This window comes from Eulemur rufifrons, chromosome 30, assembly GCF_041146395.1.
Source record: "Eulemur rufifrons isolate Redbay chromosome 30, OSU_ERuf_1, whole genome shotgun sequence".
NCBI lineage: Eukaryota > Metazoa > Chordata > Mammalia > Primates > Lemuridae > Eulemur > Eulemur rufifrons.
In genome coordinates, this window is record NC_091012.1 from 123,877,551 (window position 1) to 123,899,532 (window position 21,982).

General features: G+C 52.6%; 1 protein-coding gene across 1 annotated transcript; it reads left to right on the plus strand.

The window, feature by feature from the left end:
• The first annotated feature begins 8,540 nt into the window (after positions 1 to 8,540).
• ARX (aristaless related homeobox) lies at positions 8,541 to 20,750 on the plus strand. Its single transcript, XM_069464037.1, has 5 exons — positions 8,541 to 8,964; positions 10,704 to 11,580; positions 14,185 to 14,230; positions 16,975 to 17,303; positions 19,535 to 20,750. Exons 1-5 carry the CDS (start codon positions 8,769 to 8,771, stop codon positions 19,773 to 19,775), a joined length of 1,689 nt encoding a protein of 562 aa, XP_069320138.1. The 5' UTR covers positions 8,541 to 8,768; the 3' UTR covers positions 19,776 to 20,750.
• Positions 20,751 to 21,982: the final 1,232 nt, after the last annotated feature.

Consider the following 21,982-nt stretch of genomic DNA (forward strand, 5'->3'; position numbering starts at 1 on the left):
ATGGAAGTTGGACCTCCTGGGGAAATGAGTCTTGGAACAGCCCTCTCCTCATCTCTTTCCCTCCCCAGCCTGTGATGCCTAATAACTAAGCAGGCCATATTTTTGAAGCAGGTAAAGAGAAATGGATGAGAGAAAGAACAGACATTTTCTCTGATGATCAGACCTTTTTGCGGTTGACAGAGAGTAAAAAGCTCTGGATATTTTTGCAGGGTCGGGGAGGCCAGAATTTAAATCAGCTGATCTTTGTTTGGGGTCTACCCCCAAAGTCAGGCCTGCATGAATGTATGAGAAAGAGAGAGAGACAGAGAGAGAGAAAGAGAGAGAGAGAGAAAACTAGCTTGGGATTGATTCTCCAGCGTGGAAGATTGTCAACAACGGCATTTCTATCTGTACTATTTAAGATAGTGTTGGTGGTCTCTTCATTTATCAGAAAAGGGAAATTTTACACCTGTTAGATTATAGTCTTGGAGCTATTTATTATTTGGAACGTACAGTGACAGACAATGCCAACGCTCTATTATCCATGAAAAGAAATAAGTAAAAATCACTCCCAGGTCTAAATTTCACTTGAACTGTAGGTTTCAATCTCCTTTTTTTCCCAGCCTTTCTGGGATTCTTTGAGCAAATTCATTGGTTTTAATTTCTTCTTAGTCCCTTGTAAGCCTTAAACAGGGGGGAGTAATGAACAATGAAATGGGCCCCGACAGCAGTAATGGGAGAATTGAGGAACCAGAATGAGGCCTAGATAAATAAGAGATGGGGGAAGGGGGAAACTCAATCAGTGCCCACCCCAGGAGAATGAAAAATCAAGTGCCATTTGCCCGAATAAAAATTGCCTTCTACACCCCCATAGCCACAATCCAATTCTCTGGTTCAGGAAAGATTTACTAAACTGCTCCCCACTGGGTGCCAGGAACTGTGCTAAACCTTCAAAGTCTAAAGTAGTGGTGGGGGGAGAATGTGATGTTGATTAGAAGCATGTAACACAAAATTTCAGGCGATTGTGAGAAATCTATGATTTCCTACTCAAAAACAAATCTGAGATCTCATTTAATCTGCAAAGAAAAACAGCTAAGGCTCACTTTCTGTATATTAGCATCTGAGTAGATGTGTTCGCTTTCCTCCTCCCACCTTTTCTGCCTCAACTTTCCTCCTGCACCTGCTACCACAGGCCATTTTCCAGGAGTAGTCGAGCCTTTGGGCCCCGGAGAGCCCTGGGTCCGAGCCCCGGTCCGGGCCTGGCGCCTCTCCTCCCAGGCCGCCTCCTCGCCTGCGCCCTCTCGCGGGCGCCCTAATCCAGCCTCCCCATTTGTCCGCTCCATCGGGGTCACCCGGGCTCGGATCTTGGTTCTGCTCCCGGGTTCCCGAGACCCAGAAGGCGACCTGACCCTGGCGTCCCGGCCGCCGCCGCAATGCCCCCCGGTGGCGCGACACCCGCAGGGCTCCTCGTGCTCCCTAGCCCCTGGGTGCCAACACTTTCACTACTGGGAAACTGAGGCCGCCTCAGGCGAGCGGCGCCAGGCGGAGAGTCCTGCCAGCCCTATGCGGTTAGAAGGGGAGGTGATGCTGTCGATGCCTGACGGGCGGTACCTCGGCGGCCCCATGAAGCCCCTAAGTCGGGAGTGTCCCAGTTATTCACCACCGTTGCTCTATTAACCTCAGTTTGGAAGCCGTCCCTCTTCCCTCAAAGATGCTGGGTATCCTCAAAAGGGATCCCGGGTGGGCTGGAAAGTAGGGAACAGAAGGGGGGCTGTTGGGGAGGGGACCGAACTGCCCCAGGTTTGGAGCAGACGCCTGTCGGGGTGCTGAAAGTAAGCCCTTTTGCGCAGTTATTTTTATTCCTGGGTCTTTCTCTTCCTCGTCCTCCTCCTCTTCCTCCTCTATTTTTTTCCCCTTCTGTTTCAGCTATTTGTGTTTTCTGATCTGGTAAGTGATTTGCGGCAGGAAATTAGATATCTTTATTCCAGAAGCACTGTGGTTCTAATGGCATCTGTTCCAGAGCCGGCTCCGTCTTAGTCGCGGGCTTTAACTTGCAGGTTATTTTGTGATGAAAGGAACAGAGTGCCGTACAGCCCCGGCATCTTTCCTCCTCCCTTCCACACAATGCAACTCTTAATTAAACACGGGGACACTCACGCCTCCCTTCCCACAGGACCCCTTCCATCTGCTTCTCCGGCTCTGAAATACCAGCCTTGTAATGGGCAGGGAAAGCCTCGTGTTGAACTTCCCAATTAGCAAGACACATCGCAAAATAAGGGACTCTAAAGAGTTGTTATCATAGTTGTTATCACTATTTTTGGATTCCTCCTTTCTAGGCCTTACCTAGTGACTGTTTTGGTGGCCTTGGTATGACTTTAAAATCCTGCAGGTCTGAGGCCATGAGATTGCAGACACTACGGATCTTTAGAGGCACGGTTCATGTTTTTCTGACTGCTGAGTTAGGATTAACACACTCGATGCAAAAGAAATAAGTTAGGGATCGATTTGAACTGGGAATTCTTTGCCTTCGTAAAAGCTTCACCAGTAACTTTTTACCAGAGGTTCTAAGACCTTCAAGGAAACTCAATCATTTCCAGGTTGAACAAGTCAAAGTGGGCTAGACAAGAACCCAGCATTTCTCTTTTCTCAATTTCTGGCCAGACCAAGAGGGAGTAGGTGATTTATGAGTAATGGAGAGTAGTGGAATCTGGGGTTCCAGGATTTCCTGATGCAGTGCTGTGGGGAGGTGGAAGGAGGGGGAGACGAGGATCCCTGGGGGGAGATGGAGAGGAGCGGAGGCCCAGGGGGGACATCAAGTCAGAAGTAGGGGATCCTAGAGTCAGAAGGTGGGAGATTATCGAGTCAAAAAGTAGAGAACCCTAGAATCAGAAGGTTGGGAATCCTGAAATCTGAACGCGGAAACTTAGGATCAGAGGGTGGGGTGTTCCAGAGCAAGAAGATGGGAGGAGATCATGAGCCGTACTGTGGAGATACCACAGAGGCCTATTTCAAAGAAATCTCAGAGTAGCTGCCTTCTGATGGCCACCCCCACTCTCTAGGGACTGAAGAATCTGAGTGCGCAGGCCGCCAGGCCTCCATGAACACCCCGGAGACTGCGGATTCAGATTTCCGGCTGGTGTTGCATCCTCTGCACGCTTGCCTTGGCCCCACCCCCAATTATTTCACTTCTCAGTCCAGTGTTTCCTGAGGTTCGCCAGCAAGAATCCACCCAGCAATTATCTCCCCTCTCGCGCGCATGGGGGGACATTAACCACGAACGCGCTGGAGAAGAAAGGTACAGATGGGTCTTTTATTGAACACTTGGAAATGTTTCCAAGGCTTTTGTTTTCTTTCATTCATTCCTGCCGGATCACTCCGATCTGCCAACTTCAGTCCCCGGAGGCTGCGACAGGAGAGCCCGGCCCACCCGGAGCCCCCGCTAGGGGGCGCGCTCTGGCCGTGGCGCCGAGCCGAGCTCCGGGGGGGGGGGGGAGGGGGGAGGGGGATGGGGAGGACTCGGACAGCCCCGGGTCGGTGCGGCCTGGGGGCTGACGCCCGCGTTGGGTCCTTGGCTGCTCCTTTCCCGAGCTCCCACCGGTGCCCACCTGCTCCCTTCCACCACCCTCGCCAGGGTCGCCGGGAGCAGCAGCTACAGAGCAAAAGCTGCACCCGGGACGCTTCGACCCTGGGGTCCCGCCGTCCGGCATTGGAGAGAAGAAAGCAGATGGTGGTGATTAGAGGGCACCGAGAAGTTTCTCTCTCGGGTCTGGAAACCTGGGGAGATGGGTGGAGCAGGAGATGGGGAGCTCCCGCCGAGGGACTCAGGGTGAGAGCTCACAGCCCAACCACTTGCTTCTCGCCCGTGGGAGGGCACGAGGGCAGACTTGGGGCTGCGACCATCTCGCCCAGCTTTGTGCTTGGAGCAAAGCTTGAAAAAGCCTCGATTGCCTCCTGTATGGATGATGGGGAGGGGAGTCTGTTTTTTCTCTAGTTCTCGCTCCCCCCACCCTTCCCCTGGCCGCCGACGGGTAACAGAAAGTGGTGAAGTTTGCAAATAAGGGGAGTTGTCCTAACACAGTAATCACACTCAGACGTCCATACCTTGAGGGCTGGGCCGTGGTCCTCAGGACGCTTCCAAAAAAGCTGCTTCCCAACAAACCTCTCCCAGCCGAGCCCTAATGGTGGAACCCACGGCTCACGCAGAAGACACGGCGAACAGGAAAGGATTAGCAAACGCGAGGGAGTCTTCCCAGGAAATCCAAGTTATCAGGACCTTTGGAGCTTTCCACGGGCTGCTCCTTTGAAAATACATCAACAAATAAATACCGTTCACAGGCAGATCTCAGCAGCCACAGGAGAACTGAGTCAGGGGTAGGACGTGGAGGGCAAGCAGGGGGCACAGAAGGCGAGGGACAAGTTCTAGGCAAGCGGATTATGTTACATTTCCTCCTATTACCAGACTTCCAGGAGAGACCTCGATTTGTGCATAAAATGCATACCCTGAAGTGGATAAGACTCTGAAAGCAGCATTTGAGGAGGTTAACCTTGACTGGTTGGAGTTAAGGGGGGGTGGGGGGAGGAAAATATTTCTGTTTGTGCCCTCCCGGCTCTTCCCAGCACCGGCTGTCAATCCCGACGCTTGTTATCCTCACAAGGCTTCAGTTTGTTTGCCTGATCTCAGCAAGGTTTTCTTCCACAAGTAGAACTATAATTGCTATAATTCTACTGTATCATTTGGATCATTGCAGTATTGTTGTTTTCTCTCTCTCTTTCTCTCCTCCTAACACTGCAATAACGCACTCCAGTGTTAAATTAGCAGGTTGCGGAAGACCATAAATGAATGAAAGTTTGTTAAAAAAAAAAAAAAAGAAGAAGAAGAAGAAGAAGAAATTAAATAAATAAAACAGCAAAATGACTTGGCAAAGGGGATATCACATCACAGAGAATCCTTGCGTGTAATCAGGTCTTATTGTCTTCCCTTCCAATGGTTTCCAAATTGGTCGGCAGACTCCAATGAAGTTTATGTCTATTGTTTAAATATATGTTTTGAAGAGGTTGAGCATAATTTAAGGAGACCTGAGCCGTCCGGTGTGACTGGAAGCCCATTACAGCTTTATTTATCTATGTGTATATTGCACAATAAATTAGAACATCTCAAATGAAAAGTATGTGAGGTTAACGCTCCTTCAAACATTTTTTTCCCCTGGATAATGACATCTAACTGCCACCCCCTTATTCTGCATTTCTTGCAAATATAATTTTAAAACTACAATGTAGAATTAGCTCTTTCACCACAGAAAAGAAAGGGGTTTCTTCCACTCTCCTCTTCTAGGTAATTATTATTTCCAGTTCTGGGAACAAGCCCTATTTTTCACCATAAATAACAGTTTTAAACACTTCTGACCCTCAGTTCCAGCCATTATTGTCATTTTTATTTAGTGATTGATTTTAAAAGCAGATGAACCATAAAATATTGTTTTCCAAGCAGCATAGGAAAAGCAAACCAACAGTTACAGACCCCAAAGATTAGAGGAGCCAGGGGTTGTGAATAATAAAGTACAAACATGAATAATATTATCACTAAAATGAAATTACTTTTGATTAATAGGTAAAAGAAAGTGCAGAAAGTGAGATGAAAAGAAAGTGAAGTGTCATTTTGCTAGCTGTCAGAGTAAATATTAAATTGGGCTAAACCATAAGTTCTTTTATACATAGTCCTATAGCCCAATTCTTAAAAAGTCTACCTACTCTACACACCAATTAAATTCTTTCTAGATATTAGAGGCATTATTTTATTTTTCTAAAATGACATATAGGATAACACACATATATGATAACTCATATTCTGATTAGACATTGTGGAGACGCCAGCAGATTTTGTCTCCCCATCCAGTAGCTTAGAAAAGTTTCCTGTAATTTTTTTTAATTTAATCTCTCGGGAATAGCAAGAGTCAATTGTAGATTTTGAAGTTGGGTACTGAATTGTGACAAAGGCAACATCTCAGGGCTGTTGGGTGTAGAGTGGGCTAGCTCAGGCCCTTCTCACCTCAATGGACGTGCTTTCCCAATAACATACTCACTTGGGAAGATTGATTAGAAAATAGTAAAAATAAATAAAATAACAAAACAAACAAAACTAGTGTTTTCACCCAGGTCTCCCAAATAAACACTTTATATTCCATGAATAGAATTAGATCTAATTCCAGGGATCATTAAATCAGAACCAGAAACTCTAAGTTAACCTTCCCTTTTACAGTGGGTGATTAAAATTAGAATACACCCCAGCACAAAGTCCGACTTCTTTTAAAAGAAGGAGAACAGCTGCAGAAGGGGGAGGAGGGGAATGGAGGCGAAGAAGTCTTCCACCGAGATAGCTGAAACCCCGTTGGGCTCTCAGAAATGATTTGTGCATTTGTGTCTCTTTTTGTTTAACACGATCTTTCTTGGACTCATTTTCAGCCCACTCTCTGTGTGTGCGGAGCCGACTCTGAAGTCACGGCAGCCGGGTCTTGCGGATTTCCAACACGGGGCCAGCCGGGGAGGGAAAAGTGCCTCTGTCCCTCGCAGCCACCAAGCCGGCAGGGACGCCCGCGAGGGTCCGCGGCTGGAAGCACGGAGGAAACCCGCGCGTCCTTACGCCTCTCGGCTGTGATGAGACCTGCACGCCCAGAAACGGCTTTGGGGGACGGGAGAGTGAAGCAAGGAAGAAATCAGCGCGCAGAATGTTAGTTTAAGGCTGAACCGGACAGTATAAAAACACAGAATTGTTGGTGAGGATGGAAAAGGAAGACTGTGGGAAAGGCAGGAGCTGATCCCAGGTGCCTTGGAATCGCAGAGAGGGGTTAAAACAAAATCATATGTCAGCGATAGCTCGGGTTTTCTTCCGCCCCCACTCTTGCCCCATCATCCAACTGTAGGGAAAACGGGTGAGGATCAAACTAAAAAAAACAGAGAGAAAGAGAGAGAGCGAGAGAGAGGAAGAAAGAGAGAGACAGAGAGGGACAGAGGGAAATCCTTTTTGTCCTGCCTTTAATAGTAGTAGTAGTATCAGCATTAGTATTAGCATTATTAATGTGCCTGTTCCCAACCCTTCATCCACCTCAAGTTGTATCTTGAACGCTCCTGCCAAGCCAGCCCGATCTGTCTGCCACCCACCCACCAGCATCCAAGAGTTGTGCAGATGTTTATGGCTGAAAAAAAAAATCCCAGTTATGCATCCTTGTAGTTTTAAATACTGACTGTAAGTGATTCAAGTATAATCCTTTGTAAAACGCTTTTCTCTTTGACACATTGAAGGGGTTGAGAGAGGAAAACCCGGCGTGGATTTCCCCTCCTCAGCCCCTCTCCCGCCCACCACCCTCGCCCCCACTCCGCCAGCGTCGGGGCCCCTGGTAGTCCCTTGGATCCTGCACCCAGGCAGGGAGGGCGTCCGTGCCGGTCTCTTGTCCAGGCTCGACTGAAAGTTGGGTCTCTGTCGAAGTTGGGTCTCAGTTCTCATCAGAAGAAGCTGTTTGGAAAGGAGCGCGCTCTCCCTAAGGCTCACCTCTCTCACCTTTGCCCATGGGAGCCTGGTCATGAGAATTCAGAATTTAGGTGCTTAGAGTTAGTTGAAGTGAATTGAGGTCACTTTCACCCTGGGGAACTCAGAGCGCTTCACTGGATCCGCTCCCCAGATGCAATTCGACTGTGAACAGCCTCAGGGTGACGGCCCAACGGGTATGAATTTATAGGGGGAAGAGGGAGGAGAGCTCAGGGAGAAGGGGGAGACCCCCAGACCCGTCTCAGTCGCTCCTCCTCACAGCTGACACTCGCCTGTCCCTTTCCGCCCAGGAGATGCTCTAGAGAAGGCCGCACGCCTATGGCAGAGCTTTGTCTTTAGGGGCTTTTTCTCATTCCAGAGTTTAAAAGGGAGAGGAGAGCAGTTGAGGGACACTACTAACAAGAGAGCAACAGCCGGGCTCAGTGTGAAGACAGCGCAATGCGTTGGACCACAAGAGAAAACCGAACCCCCGACAGCGGATGTTTGCTTGCAGCGGTCATCCTGGCACCTGGGAGCGGGGGGAGGTCCAGCCTTGAGAAAACGGCGATTGAGTTCCACTGAGGTCAAGGCGCTGTCCTAGGAGCACAATATCGGCTTTGAAAAGTGCCAAGAGGATCTGAAGCTGAGTCTCAAGGCCTCGCCTCCGGGGAGCGAGGTCCTCCGGTTGGTGGAAGGGGCGCACGCCGCCCAGGTGGCACCCACAGGCCTGGCATCTGAATGAACTAGAACTTCGGCCATCTATAAAGGGTTAAAGGAGGAGCTGCAGGAAGAGGATGGCAAACTTAGAAAGTTGCTAGTTTGAAAAAAAGAGAGAGAGAGAAAGAAAAAAAGAAAATTGGCTCTGTTGAGAGCCCGCTATCCGCCACCCCCCCCCACCCCCGCCGCCTGCCCCTCCGAAATCCAGTCCGGGCTTTGCATTGCGCCCACAGCCCGACGCAGTCCGGCCTCTGGCGACAGCCAATCAGAAGGCGCCTCTCAGCACGTGGAGGAGAGAGACTCCAGAGCTCAGCGCCCGCTGCTCACTACACTTGTTACCGCTTGTCCTGAGCGCGGAGAGGGCGAGCTGGGGCCGCAGGCAGGGCGGGAGCCGGCAGCCGGCAACCGAGAGAGGCAGAGAGGCACAAAGATCGCAATAATATCCGTTATAACTAGCCATCTAACCCCACCCCCAACACACACCCATCCATCCCACCCTCCAGGAGAGGCAGCCGGCGGTCCGCTCTCTGTGCCCAGGGAAAAAGCCCCAGCCATGAGCAATCAGTACCAGGAGGAGGGCTGCTCCGAGAGGCCCGAGTGCAAAAGTAAATCTCCAACTTTGCTCTCCTCCTACTGCATCGACAGCATCCTGGGCCGGAGGAGCCCGTGCAAAATGCGGCTGCTGGGAGCCGCGCAAAGCTTGCCTGCCCCGCTGGCCAGCCGCGCCGACCAGGAAAAGGCTGTGCAAGGTAAGGCTGCGCCCGTCAGGCACCTGCTAAGGGCGCCGGACACTGTATAGATGTTTAATGTTCAGGGGGCCAAGGGCCTGGGTTTGTCAAGTTGGAGATGAAGGAAGGAAAAAGGGGACAACTCTGAGGCCTGCTGCCTCAAAGAGCGATAAACATCTCTCCCTCTTTCCCTGCTTCCAGAAAAAGCAGAGGCCCAGCGTCTCTCAGGGGGCCTTTAGGTTATCGGTGTTAATAGTTAGGTCGTTTAGATGCCCCCCTTTTTGTTGCCTTGGGTGTGCTCTGAGGAGGGACGACAGGTCAGAAACAGCACATGCACGGTGGACCCTTGTAGCAACAACTTGAAAACAAGAAACCCAAAAGCTGCTGAATGGGGGTCTCCAGGCAGGGTGAGCCTTGGCCCTTTCTCTTTGGAAAATTTCTTTATACGCGGTGTTTTGCTTTTTTAAAAAAATTGTAGATTACTTGTGACCTTTTAAAGCCAAGATTTGCCGGAAACGTCTCCCTGGGATTCCCCCAATTCTCCTTATTGTATTTGAAGTGTATGAAATGTGTGGCTTCTGGGTGTTTTTTTTTTGTTTGTTTTTGGGTTTTTTCCCCTCTGCTATGTCTTTTTTTTTTAATAGAGTTGAGCTGTTGAGATATTTAAAAGGTTTTATTTTTTTCTGAAATTGAACATTCCAGAACAACTGTCGTTTTGCACCGAACTTGTTATGCTCAAGTTTTGCCTTGAGCTGGCTGCAGAGATGTCGCACGGTAAAAACTGTTGGTTTCTTTTAAAATCCGAAAACCAGCGGTCCAGCCACACGCAGTGCCCCTTGGAAGACAGGAGCGGACTGCGGAGAAGGGGCCGTTTAAAATAAAACTGACTTTTTCCTTTTCTTTTTTTAGTCTGCAGTAACACCTCTGCCAGGCTCTCCTCGAAGGGAAGGAGCGGCCTGTGCCTGTTGCACCACCCCCCCCCCTCCGTCCTCACCCCAGGCCTTTCCAAGCGAATTTTCGCCGGGACGATTTTTCTTTGCTTTTTTGCGCAAGGACACTCGCCCCGTCCCGCTGTGGGTTGTCGGGGCGCGGCCGGCGCTCTGGACTACAGAGCAGCTTCCCCCGCAGGGGTCGCCCGCGGTGCAGTGCCCCTCTTGCCAGCCCCAGCCCCTACGGGCCGAGCAGTGGGCAGAGGTCGTGCTCAGTTTACAGGGTGGTGGTGAATTTTTTTGAAGTTGTACAGTGTTTTCGGATTCTCCCCTGCCCCGAAATAGGAAGGGGGAAAAGTGGGAGAGTGAGCAAGGGGAGAGAAAGAGAAAGGAATAAAGGAAAGAAAGAAGAAGAGAGAAGGGAAAGCACGCTAAAAGAGAAAGGGAAGGGGAGAGGAGAAGAAAGGGATGAGGAAAAAAAGAGAGGAGAGAAAGAAAGAAAACAGAGAAGGAAAGAAAAATTAAACAGAAGGGAGAGGGAGAGCAAGAGGAGTAGGTAAGGGAAGGAAGAAAGGAAATAAAGGGGAGAGTGAGAGAGGGAAAGGAAAGAATGCAGGGAGGAAGAGAGGAGGGCAAAAAGAAGGAAACTAGAGAAAGGGAACGAGAGAGAAAGATATAAAGAAAAAGAGCAAGAAAAGTGGAGAAGGTGGCTAAGGGGTCGCAGTCTGGTGGCGCTGGGGCGCGAGCGCCTGGGCCTAGGCGCGGGCAGGCCCGGGGCAGCGGCTCTGGCGGGTACACGCCGGCGCGCTGACCGCTCTCCCTTGCCCGCAGGCTCCCCCAAGGGCAGCAGCGCCCAGTTCGAGGCGGAGCTGCACCTGCCACCCAAGCTGCGGCGCCTGTACGGCCCGGGCGGGGGACGCCTCCTCCAGGGCGCCGCTGCGGCAGCGGCGGCGGCGGCCGCGGCGGCGGCCGCGGCGGCCACGGCCACGGTGGGTCCGCGGGGGGAGGCTCCTCCGCCGCCGCCGCCAACCGCGCGGCCCGGGGAGCGGCCGGACGGCGCAGGGGCAGCCGCGGCCGCCGCGGCCGCAGCCGCCGCTGCCTGGGACACGCTCAAGATCAGCCAGGCGCCGCAGGTGAGCATCAGCCGCAGCAAGTCGTACCGCGAGAACGGGGCGCCCTTCGTGCCGCCGCCGCCCGCGCTGGACGAGCTTGGCGGCCCGGGGGGCGTCACGCACCCAGACGAGCGCCTTGGCGCGGCCAGCGGCACTGGCAGCGCCCCGGCGGCGGGTGGCGGCACCGGCGCCGAGGACGACGAGGAGGAGCTGCTGGAGGACGAGGAGGATGAGGATGAAGAAGAGGAGCTGCTGGAGGACGACGAGGAGGAGCTGTTGGAGGACGACGCCCGCGCGCTGCTCAAGGAGCCCCGGCGCTGCGCTGTGGCCACCACCGGCACTGTGGCCGCAGCAGCTGCCTCTGCAGTGGCCACCGAGGGCGGGGAGCTGTCACCCAAGGAAGAGCTGTTGCTGCACCCGGAAGACGCTGAGGGCAAGGACGGCGAGGACAGCGTGTGCCTGTCTGCGGGCAGCGACTCGGAGGAGGGGCTGCTGAAACGCAAACAGAGGCGCTACCGCACCACATTCACCAGCTACCAGCTGGAGGAACTGGAGCGAGCCTTCCAGAAGACGCACTACCCGGACGTCTTCACCAGGTATGCGCGTAGGGGTGGTCGCAGCGGCAGCAGCGGAGGGCGCACGCGGGCCCCAGAGAGGGGTGGTGGGCTGGCAGGGGCCCCAGGACTCCAGGCGGACACTTTGCTCTTGAACTCCGCCGAGGCGCGCCCTCCCAACACCCACCCTTGCTCACCCAAACTGCCCGTTCCCCCCTCCCCTGCTTCAGGTTTTAAGTTTAGGCTGGGATGCTTTCTTTCTTTCCCAAGGTCGTTCCAGTTTAATGTTTTCAAATCACAAGTGTTAGTTAGAGAAAGGAAAGGAAAGGAAACAGCCTCTCCAAAGAGCGCCCGAACGCGCCAGCTTGGAGAAGCGCGCACACCCGCGCGCGCACACGGCCTCAGGCGCTGCGGCCCGGGCCAGGTCCCCCGAGAGGCGCAGCAAGCGCTGTCCTGTCTGCGGTCGCTCGGCCGGAGCAAAGCAGGGGCTATTTTTGGCCACTGTGCTGTGCGCTCGCCACCCCCGCTTGGTGCGGTATCAGTTACTCTGTCCGCTGGAGCTGGAGCCGGTGCCAGCCGAGAAGGCCTTTAAAAAGACCCGAGTTCTGTCGTTTCAGGACTCCTGAAATAACCGAAGGAAGTCGGAACTGGGCGGTGTTCGGTGTCTGTGCACCTGAGGGTCACCAGCTAGAATCTTCCCCTCTGGTCTCTGTCCTCTCCCCACACACACATTAAACCCAGCGTGTGTTTAATGTCAACAGTTTACGGTTTACGGGGTGGACAACGATTGCTGGAAGCCTGGCAGGCAGTAGACGTAGCAGTTGGGGGAATTTTCTCTTTGGAGGAGCTTCCAAGCCGGATGTTCGGCCTGGTCACGCTCCACTTCGCGCTCGCCTGTTTCTCTGGGAAAGATGTGCTTGTGGGATGACTGGGTGACCGGGCCCTTGGGCCCGGGCTAATCCAGCCTAGCGGGGGCGCCGGCCTGGCTGGGGGTCCTTGTCTCCCACCCCAAGGCCAAGGTCTCAGCTCAGGCGAGGAGCCAGGGTTAGAGTGAACGTCCCCCAGTGAGGGGGAGAAAGGGGCTGGTGACTGCCTGGCGCAGGGCTTGTTAAGCGCGGGCAGCTCCTTCGCAGGAGACGTGCGCAGCTTTTCAATGTGCATTTTAGAAGGGGAATGCTGCCTGCCCCTTTGAACCAGAGGAGAAATCGCTGCTCAGGGCTCAGGAGGCCCGAGCCAACTCTAACATGTAGTTGGTCTGGCAATTGCCAAACTCTCTCCTAACCAGAAACAGAAAAGAGCGGATTTAATGTGGGGCAAAGGCACTTCAACTTGGTCATCCCTTGAGCTCCACTTGGACCTCCCTTGCATCACTCAGTCCTCCCTTCTCTTTAAAAAATAAAATAAATTTTAAAATCAGTGTGTGCTATCAAATAGCTAATTGGTCAACCGGCTTTTTGCACTGATCATACATGTGTATTTCCAAAGAAGAAACTGAGCTGGTGTCATTTGGCACCCAGGTCCACCCTTTTTGAGCTTCTGGCGCAGGGGCGGGGGTGGGGACCAAAGTGCGAGAGGAGGGACAGCTCCTCTTTGCCGCCCCACCCCCACTTCTTTCCAACCCAGGGGTTTGAGCCCCTTGGCCCCGGGGCCAGCCAGGAGGGCAGTTTGAGATTTGCTAGTGCTCACTGTAGCGGGGAGCAACGGAAAGCACTCCACAAACCGCTTTTCCCCCAGTGTAGTTTCAGGTGTGAGCTGGGGACGACCGACAGTGCAGACCCGGGTCCCAGGTTTGGGCAGCCCCCGCTCTTTCGTATTAGCGAGCCGAGAGCCAATTATTCTCGGCGCGCTCAAATTTTCGGTAAACAGGTCGTAAGCCGTTTTACAGCATCTTAATGGTTTCCTATTTGCCTTAATTGTCGCAGTAATAACTCCAATGACGGGGTAGGGTTTCAGCTAAATTGACTTCCCCTGAGATGGGCAGGGTTTGTAGTGGGCACTGGAGTCAGGAGGTGCGCAGAATTTTGTTTAATCGAAAAATTACCCCACTGAACTCTTAACAAGCTTAACATATCTCCAGAGGGTAATGGGGAGTGTGACCTAAGGGGGTGAGGGAGGGAGGAAGGCGGGGGAGAGAGAGATGGAGGGAAAAGCAGAGAGCTGGAAAGAGAAGGAGGGGAGAGAAATTTTTTAAAAGAAGGCAGTATGAAACCAAGAGGGTGGACAAACATTTTTTTTTTTTTTTTAGTTTGAGTGCTGAGTTCTTCTCCCATTTAATATTAGGACAAAACGGGGTATAAGCACTGTGTGTGTGTGTTTCTTGTCTAACTCTGGCTTAAGAGAGTGAGAGAGAATCCGTGTGCCCAGGTTTGTAGACTTCTGAACTCAAGAAGCCACCCCTGTCACATTTGAATAGAATATGATATAATATGTAATACCCTGTATCTGGCAATGTGTGTTTTTATGTTTTCAGTCAAATAGTAGGCACTCCAGTGGTGAAGGAAGGGTGAAGCCCAAGTGTTTGGGGGGGGGGGGGAAGGCAGCCAGGGAGGACCCTAATGGAGGAGGCCTGCCACCCAGGGGAAGGTGGCTGAGAGGGAGTTGCTGGGGCCTGCAGTGACCTCCTGTCTGTGTGTTGCTTTTTTATAGGGAGGAATTGGCCATGAGGCTGGACTTGACTGAGGCCCGAGTCCAGGTGAGCTTCACAACAGAGAGGGAAGAGGGAGGGAGGAGGGCTGAGGGATAGTGGGGCAAAGAGAGGGAGATGGGTTGATGGATGGGGGGATTGAGACCCCCCTTCATAAAATGAAGAGAAGTAGAATCAGAAAAGTTGACCCAAGCACTCACACACAAAAAGGTATTTAAAACTTCAAACTTGGGAGGTGGGAGGGAAAAGTTTCTGGGTTTGGGACCCTGAAGGAGGAGTCCAGGATCAGAACAGGGGTTTTAGAGTCCCTCAGATGGCAGTTCAGGAGCCCCCAGTCCCAAAGCCCCTATAGGAAACAAGCCACCGACCTACTTCTGCTGATTGAAATAATGGGATGGAGCATGGATTTGGTTGTTAGACAAATCCGCTCAGCTCCAAGCAGGTATTTGGCTGCGATTAAGTCTCCAATCGGGCTTCATAAAAGCCCACTTAGTGCTAGAACAAACAGGGCCATTTGAAGGCAAAATGCTGTTTGATTTCCCCTCCGCCCCGCACAAGGAGCTGGCTAATGCTATTTGATTTCCCATTTTTTATAGCAATGAGCCCACATTGATCTAATAGGGAGTGAGTGCAATGCTATTAAAGGTGTTTGCAGCCCCATACCAGAGTGCATTTCCGAACCCAGGCCTCATAACCAAAGAGACGATCAACACTGGGCAGCCCCGATGGCCAACAGAAAACAGATGTCCCTGGGTTAGGAGCTGAGTGAATCACTTTACAGTCAAAATCAAGCGCTGATAAAGCACAATAAATTCCATATGGCTCATTTAATACACAACAGCTTCTTGCATTAGAGGGCTAATGATGAGGCCTGTCCCCTCCTTTCTGTTGACACATTTCTCCATTGTCAAACAGAGATGTGACAGCAACTCCGTATTTTCAGCTCAGGGGAACGAGTCGTGGGAAAGTTAAATAACTTTTAAAAAGAAAGAGAGCACCCCCTCCCCTTCTCCTCTGCCCCTATTCACTGGAGAAGATGTAATTAAGTGAATATGAATTATTAGAGTCCTTTTGTTTACCTTTGGGGGGCCTCAGAGGTATTAATTCAATAATGAGGCATTGCAGGGGGACATCTTGATAATTGCAGTTGAGCAGGGAGAGAGGATCCGTCTGTAAAAAGGTTTCCACGTTCTTTAAGGGCATTCTGCATCCACTGCCCCCAGTTCCCCTTCTTTTCTCCTTTCACTGCGATCAAGGAGTGGCGGATATTCTCGTCTAGACAGATTTGGATACACAAAAGCTGCCCACCCAACCTGGGCCCATCTACAGACTTACTTTTTCAAGCTTCTGGATTTCCACACTGGAGTGTTTCTGAAATTCACAAATAGATTATTTGCAGGCTGTGGAATGTTGTGGATGGGCCCCCTTTGGGCAGAATTTTGAGTAATTAACGGATTTGGATTCTTGATTTTTCTTGCCCTGGGGGGCTGTCTAGAAGTCAAACCAAACTTAGATGCCAGTGATAGTAACAACACCCCACCCAGTGTGTATATCTGAGAGAAATGAATGTCTTTCAAATTTTAAAACATATTCCTCTGGGATCATTTACATTATATTTTAATATAACTCTGTATAGCCCTGGAGTTCATTCTTAATTTTTAGGCTTGTGTGCAGTCATAAACCCAGCCCTTAAAATATTAATGCCTTCAGGGGAGAAGGAACATATCTTCTCAGCTGTGGGTGTGATGAGCAGGTCACATAAAAATAATTTCATGCTCCTGGGGGTTATTTTTAGATGATGGTAGCTGCCATGTTTCAGGTAAAGGTCTCTATTAAAACTACTTTCTATTACCAATTAGGAAAATACCTCAAGCTGAAAACCTCCCCCAGGCCTAGAACTATCTTATTTAAATAACCTATTTAAACCACATCCCCAAAAGGAAATAAAGGACCTGTTAACACTGAAGATGTCTACACCTATCCTGCCCTCTGATTTCTACGTGCCCAGGTGTGGCTGCATACTTCATCCATGCAGCCGGTGCCTCCCTGCTCAGGACCGGGCCCTACAGAGAGCCTCTGCAGAGAGCAGGCTGCGTACCCCTATTTCATCTCATGGCGAGCTGGCCCCCTAAAATGTTTGCCTGTTTGCTAATTACTGTGAGCATTTCTTCCTTCCCTCCTGTCCCACCCGAAGCTCAGAACCCAGCATAGTGCTCTTGGGTGTTCAATAAATATTTCTGGAAAGAATAAATGAACCGCCTCCCCGATTCCCTTTTCAATACAGAGCAGGGATTTTGCCAGCTCTTGGGTAAACCTGAAATAGGCAAAAAATAGCTGATAGGCAGTAAAATAAGCATGTCCTGAGAGTCTCCACTGAATGCGTGCTTTCACTTGCCTTATTTGACTCATTCCTCATAGGTTTTATGAGTAAAAGTTTATTATCCCCATTTTACAGATTAGAAAACTGAGGTTCAGAGAGGTTTAAGTGACCTATCTAAAGACGCCCAGCAAGCAAGTGGCAGCGCAGACATTTCGACCTTGGTTTCCCCATCTTTGAACATAGCGAACCACTTTCCTTAAACTTGGGAAACTGAGCCAGCTGGAATACCCACGGGAAAGGGTTTGCTTGTCCTGTGTTTCCTGCTGGCTTTAAGTTGAAGTTTGGGCTCCTATTCACTGCTCCTTTGGCCCCAGATGTGTCCAATAATAACCTAAGGCCCAAGAGCGGCGAGGTGGGCACCGGCTGCAGTGGAGCCACACCGCGCCATCCCTGGGCTCTCTCCGCCTTGCAGGTCTGGTTCCAGAACCGTCGGGCCAAGTGGCGCAAGCGGGAGAAGGCGGGCGCGCAGACCCACCCCCCGGGGCTGCCCTTCCCCGGGCCGCTCTCGGCCACCCACCCGCTCAGCCCCTACCTGGACGCCAGCCCTTTTCCCCCGCACCACCCCGCGCTGGACTCGGCCTGGACTGCTGCCGCCGCCGCCGCCGCCGCCGCCTTCCCGAGCCTACCTCCGCCTCCAGGCTCGGCCAGCCTGCCGCCTAGCGGGGCGCCACTGGGCCTGAGCACTTTCCTCGGAGCCGCCGTGTTCCGGCACCCAGCCTTCATCAGCCCCGCGTTTGGCAGGTAACGCGCGGCCTCGGAAGTCTGTCTGTCACTGTCTGTCTGTCTCTCATATACACACAGAGGCTGGGCTCAGGGAGGAGGCAGGAGACAAATGGGATACACACATCTTTTTCTTTGGCCCAACCTCAGAGACTTTAGCCAAAGAAAATACTCTCTAATTTTGCCTCAAAAAAAAAAAAAAAAGTGTGGGTCTTGAAGGGAATGACTTAGGACTGAGCGGGAAAGGGGAGGGCAGTGGCAGTACCGACAACCGTGACAAGCGGGGAGTGCTCAATGAAAGCTGTAAAAGTACCATTTGAAGGCAGCAAGAGTGAGTGCAAACCTGTATAGCTTTAGGCTACCGAGCAGGGATGACTTTTCAAGTTTTGCAGAAGTCCTTCCTCATGCCCCAAAGCCTAGCTGCCTAACACAGCCCTGGTCCCCATGGGAGCCCTGGAGTCACAAGGCCCTCTGGATGCACAGAATTCTTTCTTCTTCCCCAGACTCCATCTTCCTTGTCACTCAAGTGACCTGCTGCCAGCCATAGCCCCATATGTGCAACCCCCAACCCCTACAGCGGTACAAGACAACGAAATAAAAGAAACAGTTCATCATATATTATAACTCCTTTTCTTTAAATGAACATCAAACGATGAAATAAAAAGTCTATATAATCACACAGACAAAGAAACAAAGGAGGGATGTATTAAGTTAGAAAGTGCAGTGAAAATAAAACTGAACGCAGCTTCAATGATCTCTCTTCGGGAGAACAAAGAAATAATAAATTCATCCGATTTCGCAACCACTAACAAAAATCATCTTAGAGAAAATTAAAATTAAGACTCGAAGTAAAATTAGTTTCTTATAACAAACCAATAAAATAAACAGAGTGCACTTAAGTATAGTTAGTGACTCAGTTTACCTAATGGAACCAGGGCATGTTATGCTACTTCCGAGTCCCATTTTATCATTTCTTTCTGGAAAAAAAATTTTTTTAGTCTTGTGGCTCCCCGCTCCGCCACTTTCCCCCTCTGACAACAAGTGACTTGTAAAACTAGGCGAACCGTGACTAGAGGACCTGGCTGCAAGATTCAGAGTCTGGAAGAGGGTGTGTGTGTAGGGGGGGGGGCGGGTGGCACAAGGCGTGAAGAGTGGGCTTGGGAGGAGGAGGAGGAGGAGGAGGCGCTCTGTGAGCCCAGGTGGGCTCCTTTGTAATCGTGGAAATCTCGAATTAGCCCGGCTGGGTCCCGAAGCCAGAGCCCACGGGGAGGCGGCCGGGAAAGCCTGTGGGCACTCGGAGGCCGTGGCAGGGGGGAGTGTCCGGTGGCCCGGGGCGGCTCGGGCCACAGCTGCGGGTCCGCGATGCCGTGAGGAAGGCGTGGAAGCGCCGCGCCGAGTAATCCCGGCGCCATCGGCGCTGGCGCGGGTCGCAGGCTTGGGCGTCGCCTGCGCCGCGCGCGGGGGTCGTGAGTAGGGGGCTCCCTGAGGCAAGAGGCCACGGGATCGCTGGGACGCGGGGCTACTGGAGGATCATAGTCGCCTGTCGCGTGGAAATCAACAGGCGGGTGCCCTCCACCCCCACCCGCGGGCGTCGGCCGCGCACCGGCAGCTCGGCCCCGCGCAGAAGGGGGTCCTCGCCGGCGCTGGTGGACGCGAGGGCCAGCAAACAAGGCCGGCTTTTTCAGGGCAAAAGGAGTCCCGGGCCAAGAAGGAGCCTGAGAGACACTTCAAAGTCTGCATCGTAGGTCTTGGTCAGTTTTTATCTATCCCACTTTTTTTCTTCTTTCTCTTTCTCTCTCCACCTCCCCTTCCTCTTCTTCTTCTAATTCTTTTTTTTTTTTTTTTGTCTCTCCTCTTTCTCCACATTCTCTCCTAATCAATAGTATAACTGTAGCTCCTGGCCTTGGAATACACAGTCGTAAGCGAAACCACAGAATCCACGCAACTGGGCCTGACTCTGGCCCCCGGCTCCAGTCCTTCTAGAAGTAGTATCTGGCCCCCTAGGTCTTTTTCCCCAAGTGGGTGCTCTGCTCTGGTAAAGCTCTCTCAGTGTGCTCCAGCCTCCGTCCGCTCCTCCTGCCCACTCCCCAGCCCGAGGCCCACCCGTGGCCTGCGTTTCCGCGCCCTGAGGCGGCGTCCCTCTGTGCCCTTCAGCGCCCTCCGCTCCCCCAGTGACTGGCGGCGGGAAACGCTGCTGGAGGCGCTGCGCACAGCTCCCTTGGCCGTGACCGCGCTGTTTGCTCTCCCCGCAGGCTCTTTTCCACCATGGCCCCTCTGACCAGCGCGTCGACCGCGGCCGCGCTCCTGAGACAGCCCACACCGGCGGTGGAGGGCGCGGTGGCGTCGGGCGCGCTGGCCGACCCGGCCACTGCGGCTGCAGACAGACGCGCCTCTAGCATAGCGGCGCTGAGGCTCAAGGCCAAGGAGCACGCCGCGCAGCTCACGCAGCTCAACATCCTGCCGGGCACCAGCACGGGCAAGGAGGTGTGCTAAAGGCTGCCCTCCAACCTCGCGCCCCGGGCGCGCCCCGAAAGGTCACCTCACTCAGCACCACTCAAGACCAAATGGAAACAGAGGACCAGCACACTCCTGAGACGGCACTGAGAGAGAGCAGCCGCCTTCGCAGCAGTCTGGGCGCAGGCAAGGCAGCTCTCAGCGCTACCAGACGTGGCACCTCCTCGGCTGGCTGTCCACTCGCCCCTGCCCCTGCCCCTGTCCCTCCCCTGCCACCGCCAACCTCGCTCCAACTCCAACGTCCACTCTCTCCCGTTCTTACTTTCCTGAAAACATCGGGGAGTTTTCTCCCAAAACGCCTGATATTGAAGTTAAAAATTTAAAAAGCCCAACCTCTCTTCCTCCTGACGCCCCACTTAGCTTTTTTTTTTTTTTTTTTTTTTTTTTAATAGCATTTTGGCGCTCTAAGTTGATCTTCCCAGCGTGGGCCCCGGCGTGAAGCCAGGGCCAGGGAAGCGAACGCGAGCCTGTAAGATAGCTAACAGTGCACTTAAAGGAAAGGGGCGTCTTGTTCTTGTTCTCTTCTTTATCATACACCAACCAAGGTTTTTATATCAAACCAAAGGGAAATACTCTGCTAGAATATGGACTGTTGAAGTCACCAAACTGTGATTATTGATTCTGTACATACCATTGTTATTAAAAAAAAAAAAAAAAGAACAGAGCTTTGTATATTTGAAATGTTATAACGCAATTGCACTCAGCGTGGTATGGTAAAAGTTTGTCCTCCTGTAGGTTCTTACTGTGTTGTAGATACGGTAGGGTTCCTAGACAAATATTTATGTACTCAAGCCCTTTATTTAACTTATTAACTGTAGAGGCTTCCGAAACCTTCAAGATAAAGGCAATGGTACAGTACTTTTGTGTAATGTGTAATTGTTATCACTTTTCCTTGCTATCTAGTGGAGAAGTGTCACGCTCAAAATAAAAAAAAAAATTATATGTTTAACAAAAGGAAGTGTGAATGCTCTATACCCGCGCTGAGGGGACAACAGAAGGGGCCCCCCCAGGAAGTCAAGGGTGGGGCTCCCGGCGCCCCGGCACCTCCTGGGTTTGTCAGCACACGCGTCTTCCTGGCAAAGGCCTTGAGTTTGAATCTGATCCTCAAAGGGAACCGGATTCCCTACAAAGGTTAAGGACGCCGCCGCAGTACTTTTCACGCGCATCTCGGCGCCCCCAGTCGTGTTGTAGCGGGAGCTGGGGGTCCTGGGCCATGGGGGTGGGGTGGGTTCGAGGGTGGGTGGGTGTACTGTAGGCGTTGTTGACGGAGTCAGAAATTTGAAGCAAGCGGGAGTCTTGGCTCGGAAGGCGAAGGAAGCCGTTGGTGGAATGTGCCACGTAGCAAGGAAGTGCGCAGTCCGAGATGACAGGTAATGGCGAGAGCGAGAAGCTGAGGCGCTCGCTTCCGAAGGGGCGGGCTCCACCGTACATTCGCAGGGAGGAGGGAGGGGGTGCGTGTGCGTGTGCGTGTGTGAGAGAGAGAGAGAGAGAGAGAAGAGAGAGAGAACACGGAGGAACAGTGATGGAAAGGCGGCGAGGGGTATCCAAGTGGCAGATCTTAACTCGACAAATGTCATTACATCACTTATCCAGGCACTAGTAAATGTATACATTTAAAAAAAAAAATCTAAACAACTCAGGTTTCGTGAGGAGACCCAAACAGATTTGCAAGCCTTAACCCCCTCGGCGCACCCCTCCCCGTGGCGGGAACGGTAGCTTCTCCCTCCCCCGGGGCCTTGCCTTCGCCCCTCGGGTGACCGCTCGGTGGAAGCCCGCCCGCGGGGGCTGGGTCTCGCCAACGCTCCTAGGGTGATGGGAAAGGGAAGAGAAGCTTAATTAGTTTCAATTTGTGGTAATTAGAGCGCTGGACCTTTGGGGAGAGGGGCAGGCGGGGGGCGGGGGGGGGTGCTGCCGCAGCGTGACTACTGCGACTCGCCGAACTGGGGGCGGCCACCCCCGCCACACCGCTGGCCAGTCGGTCGCGGCGGGGGGCGTGGGCGCGTCTCCGGGCCCGGGGCCGCCGGGCTCCGCGTGCGCCCTGGAGAAGGAGGGGGCCGGGGCCCCTCGCGGCCTGGGGCGCAAGTGTGCGCGGCAGAGGGGAAGGTGCGGGGTCGGGCAGAGGTCAGTGGCCCGCCAGGAGCTGCGCCCGCCTGGGGCAGGGGGTGGGCAGCCCGCCGGGCAGATGG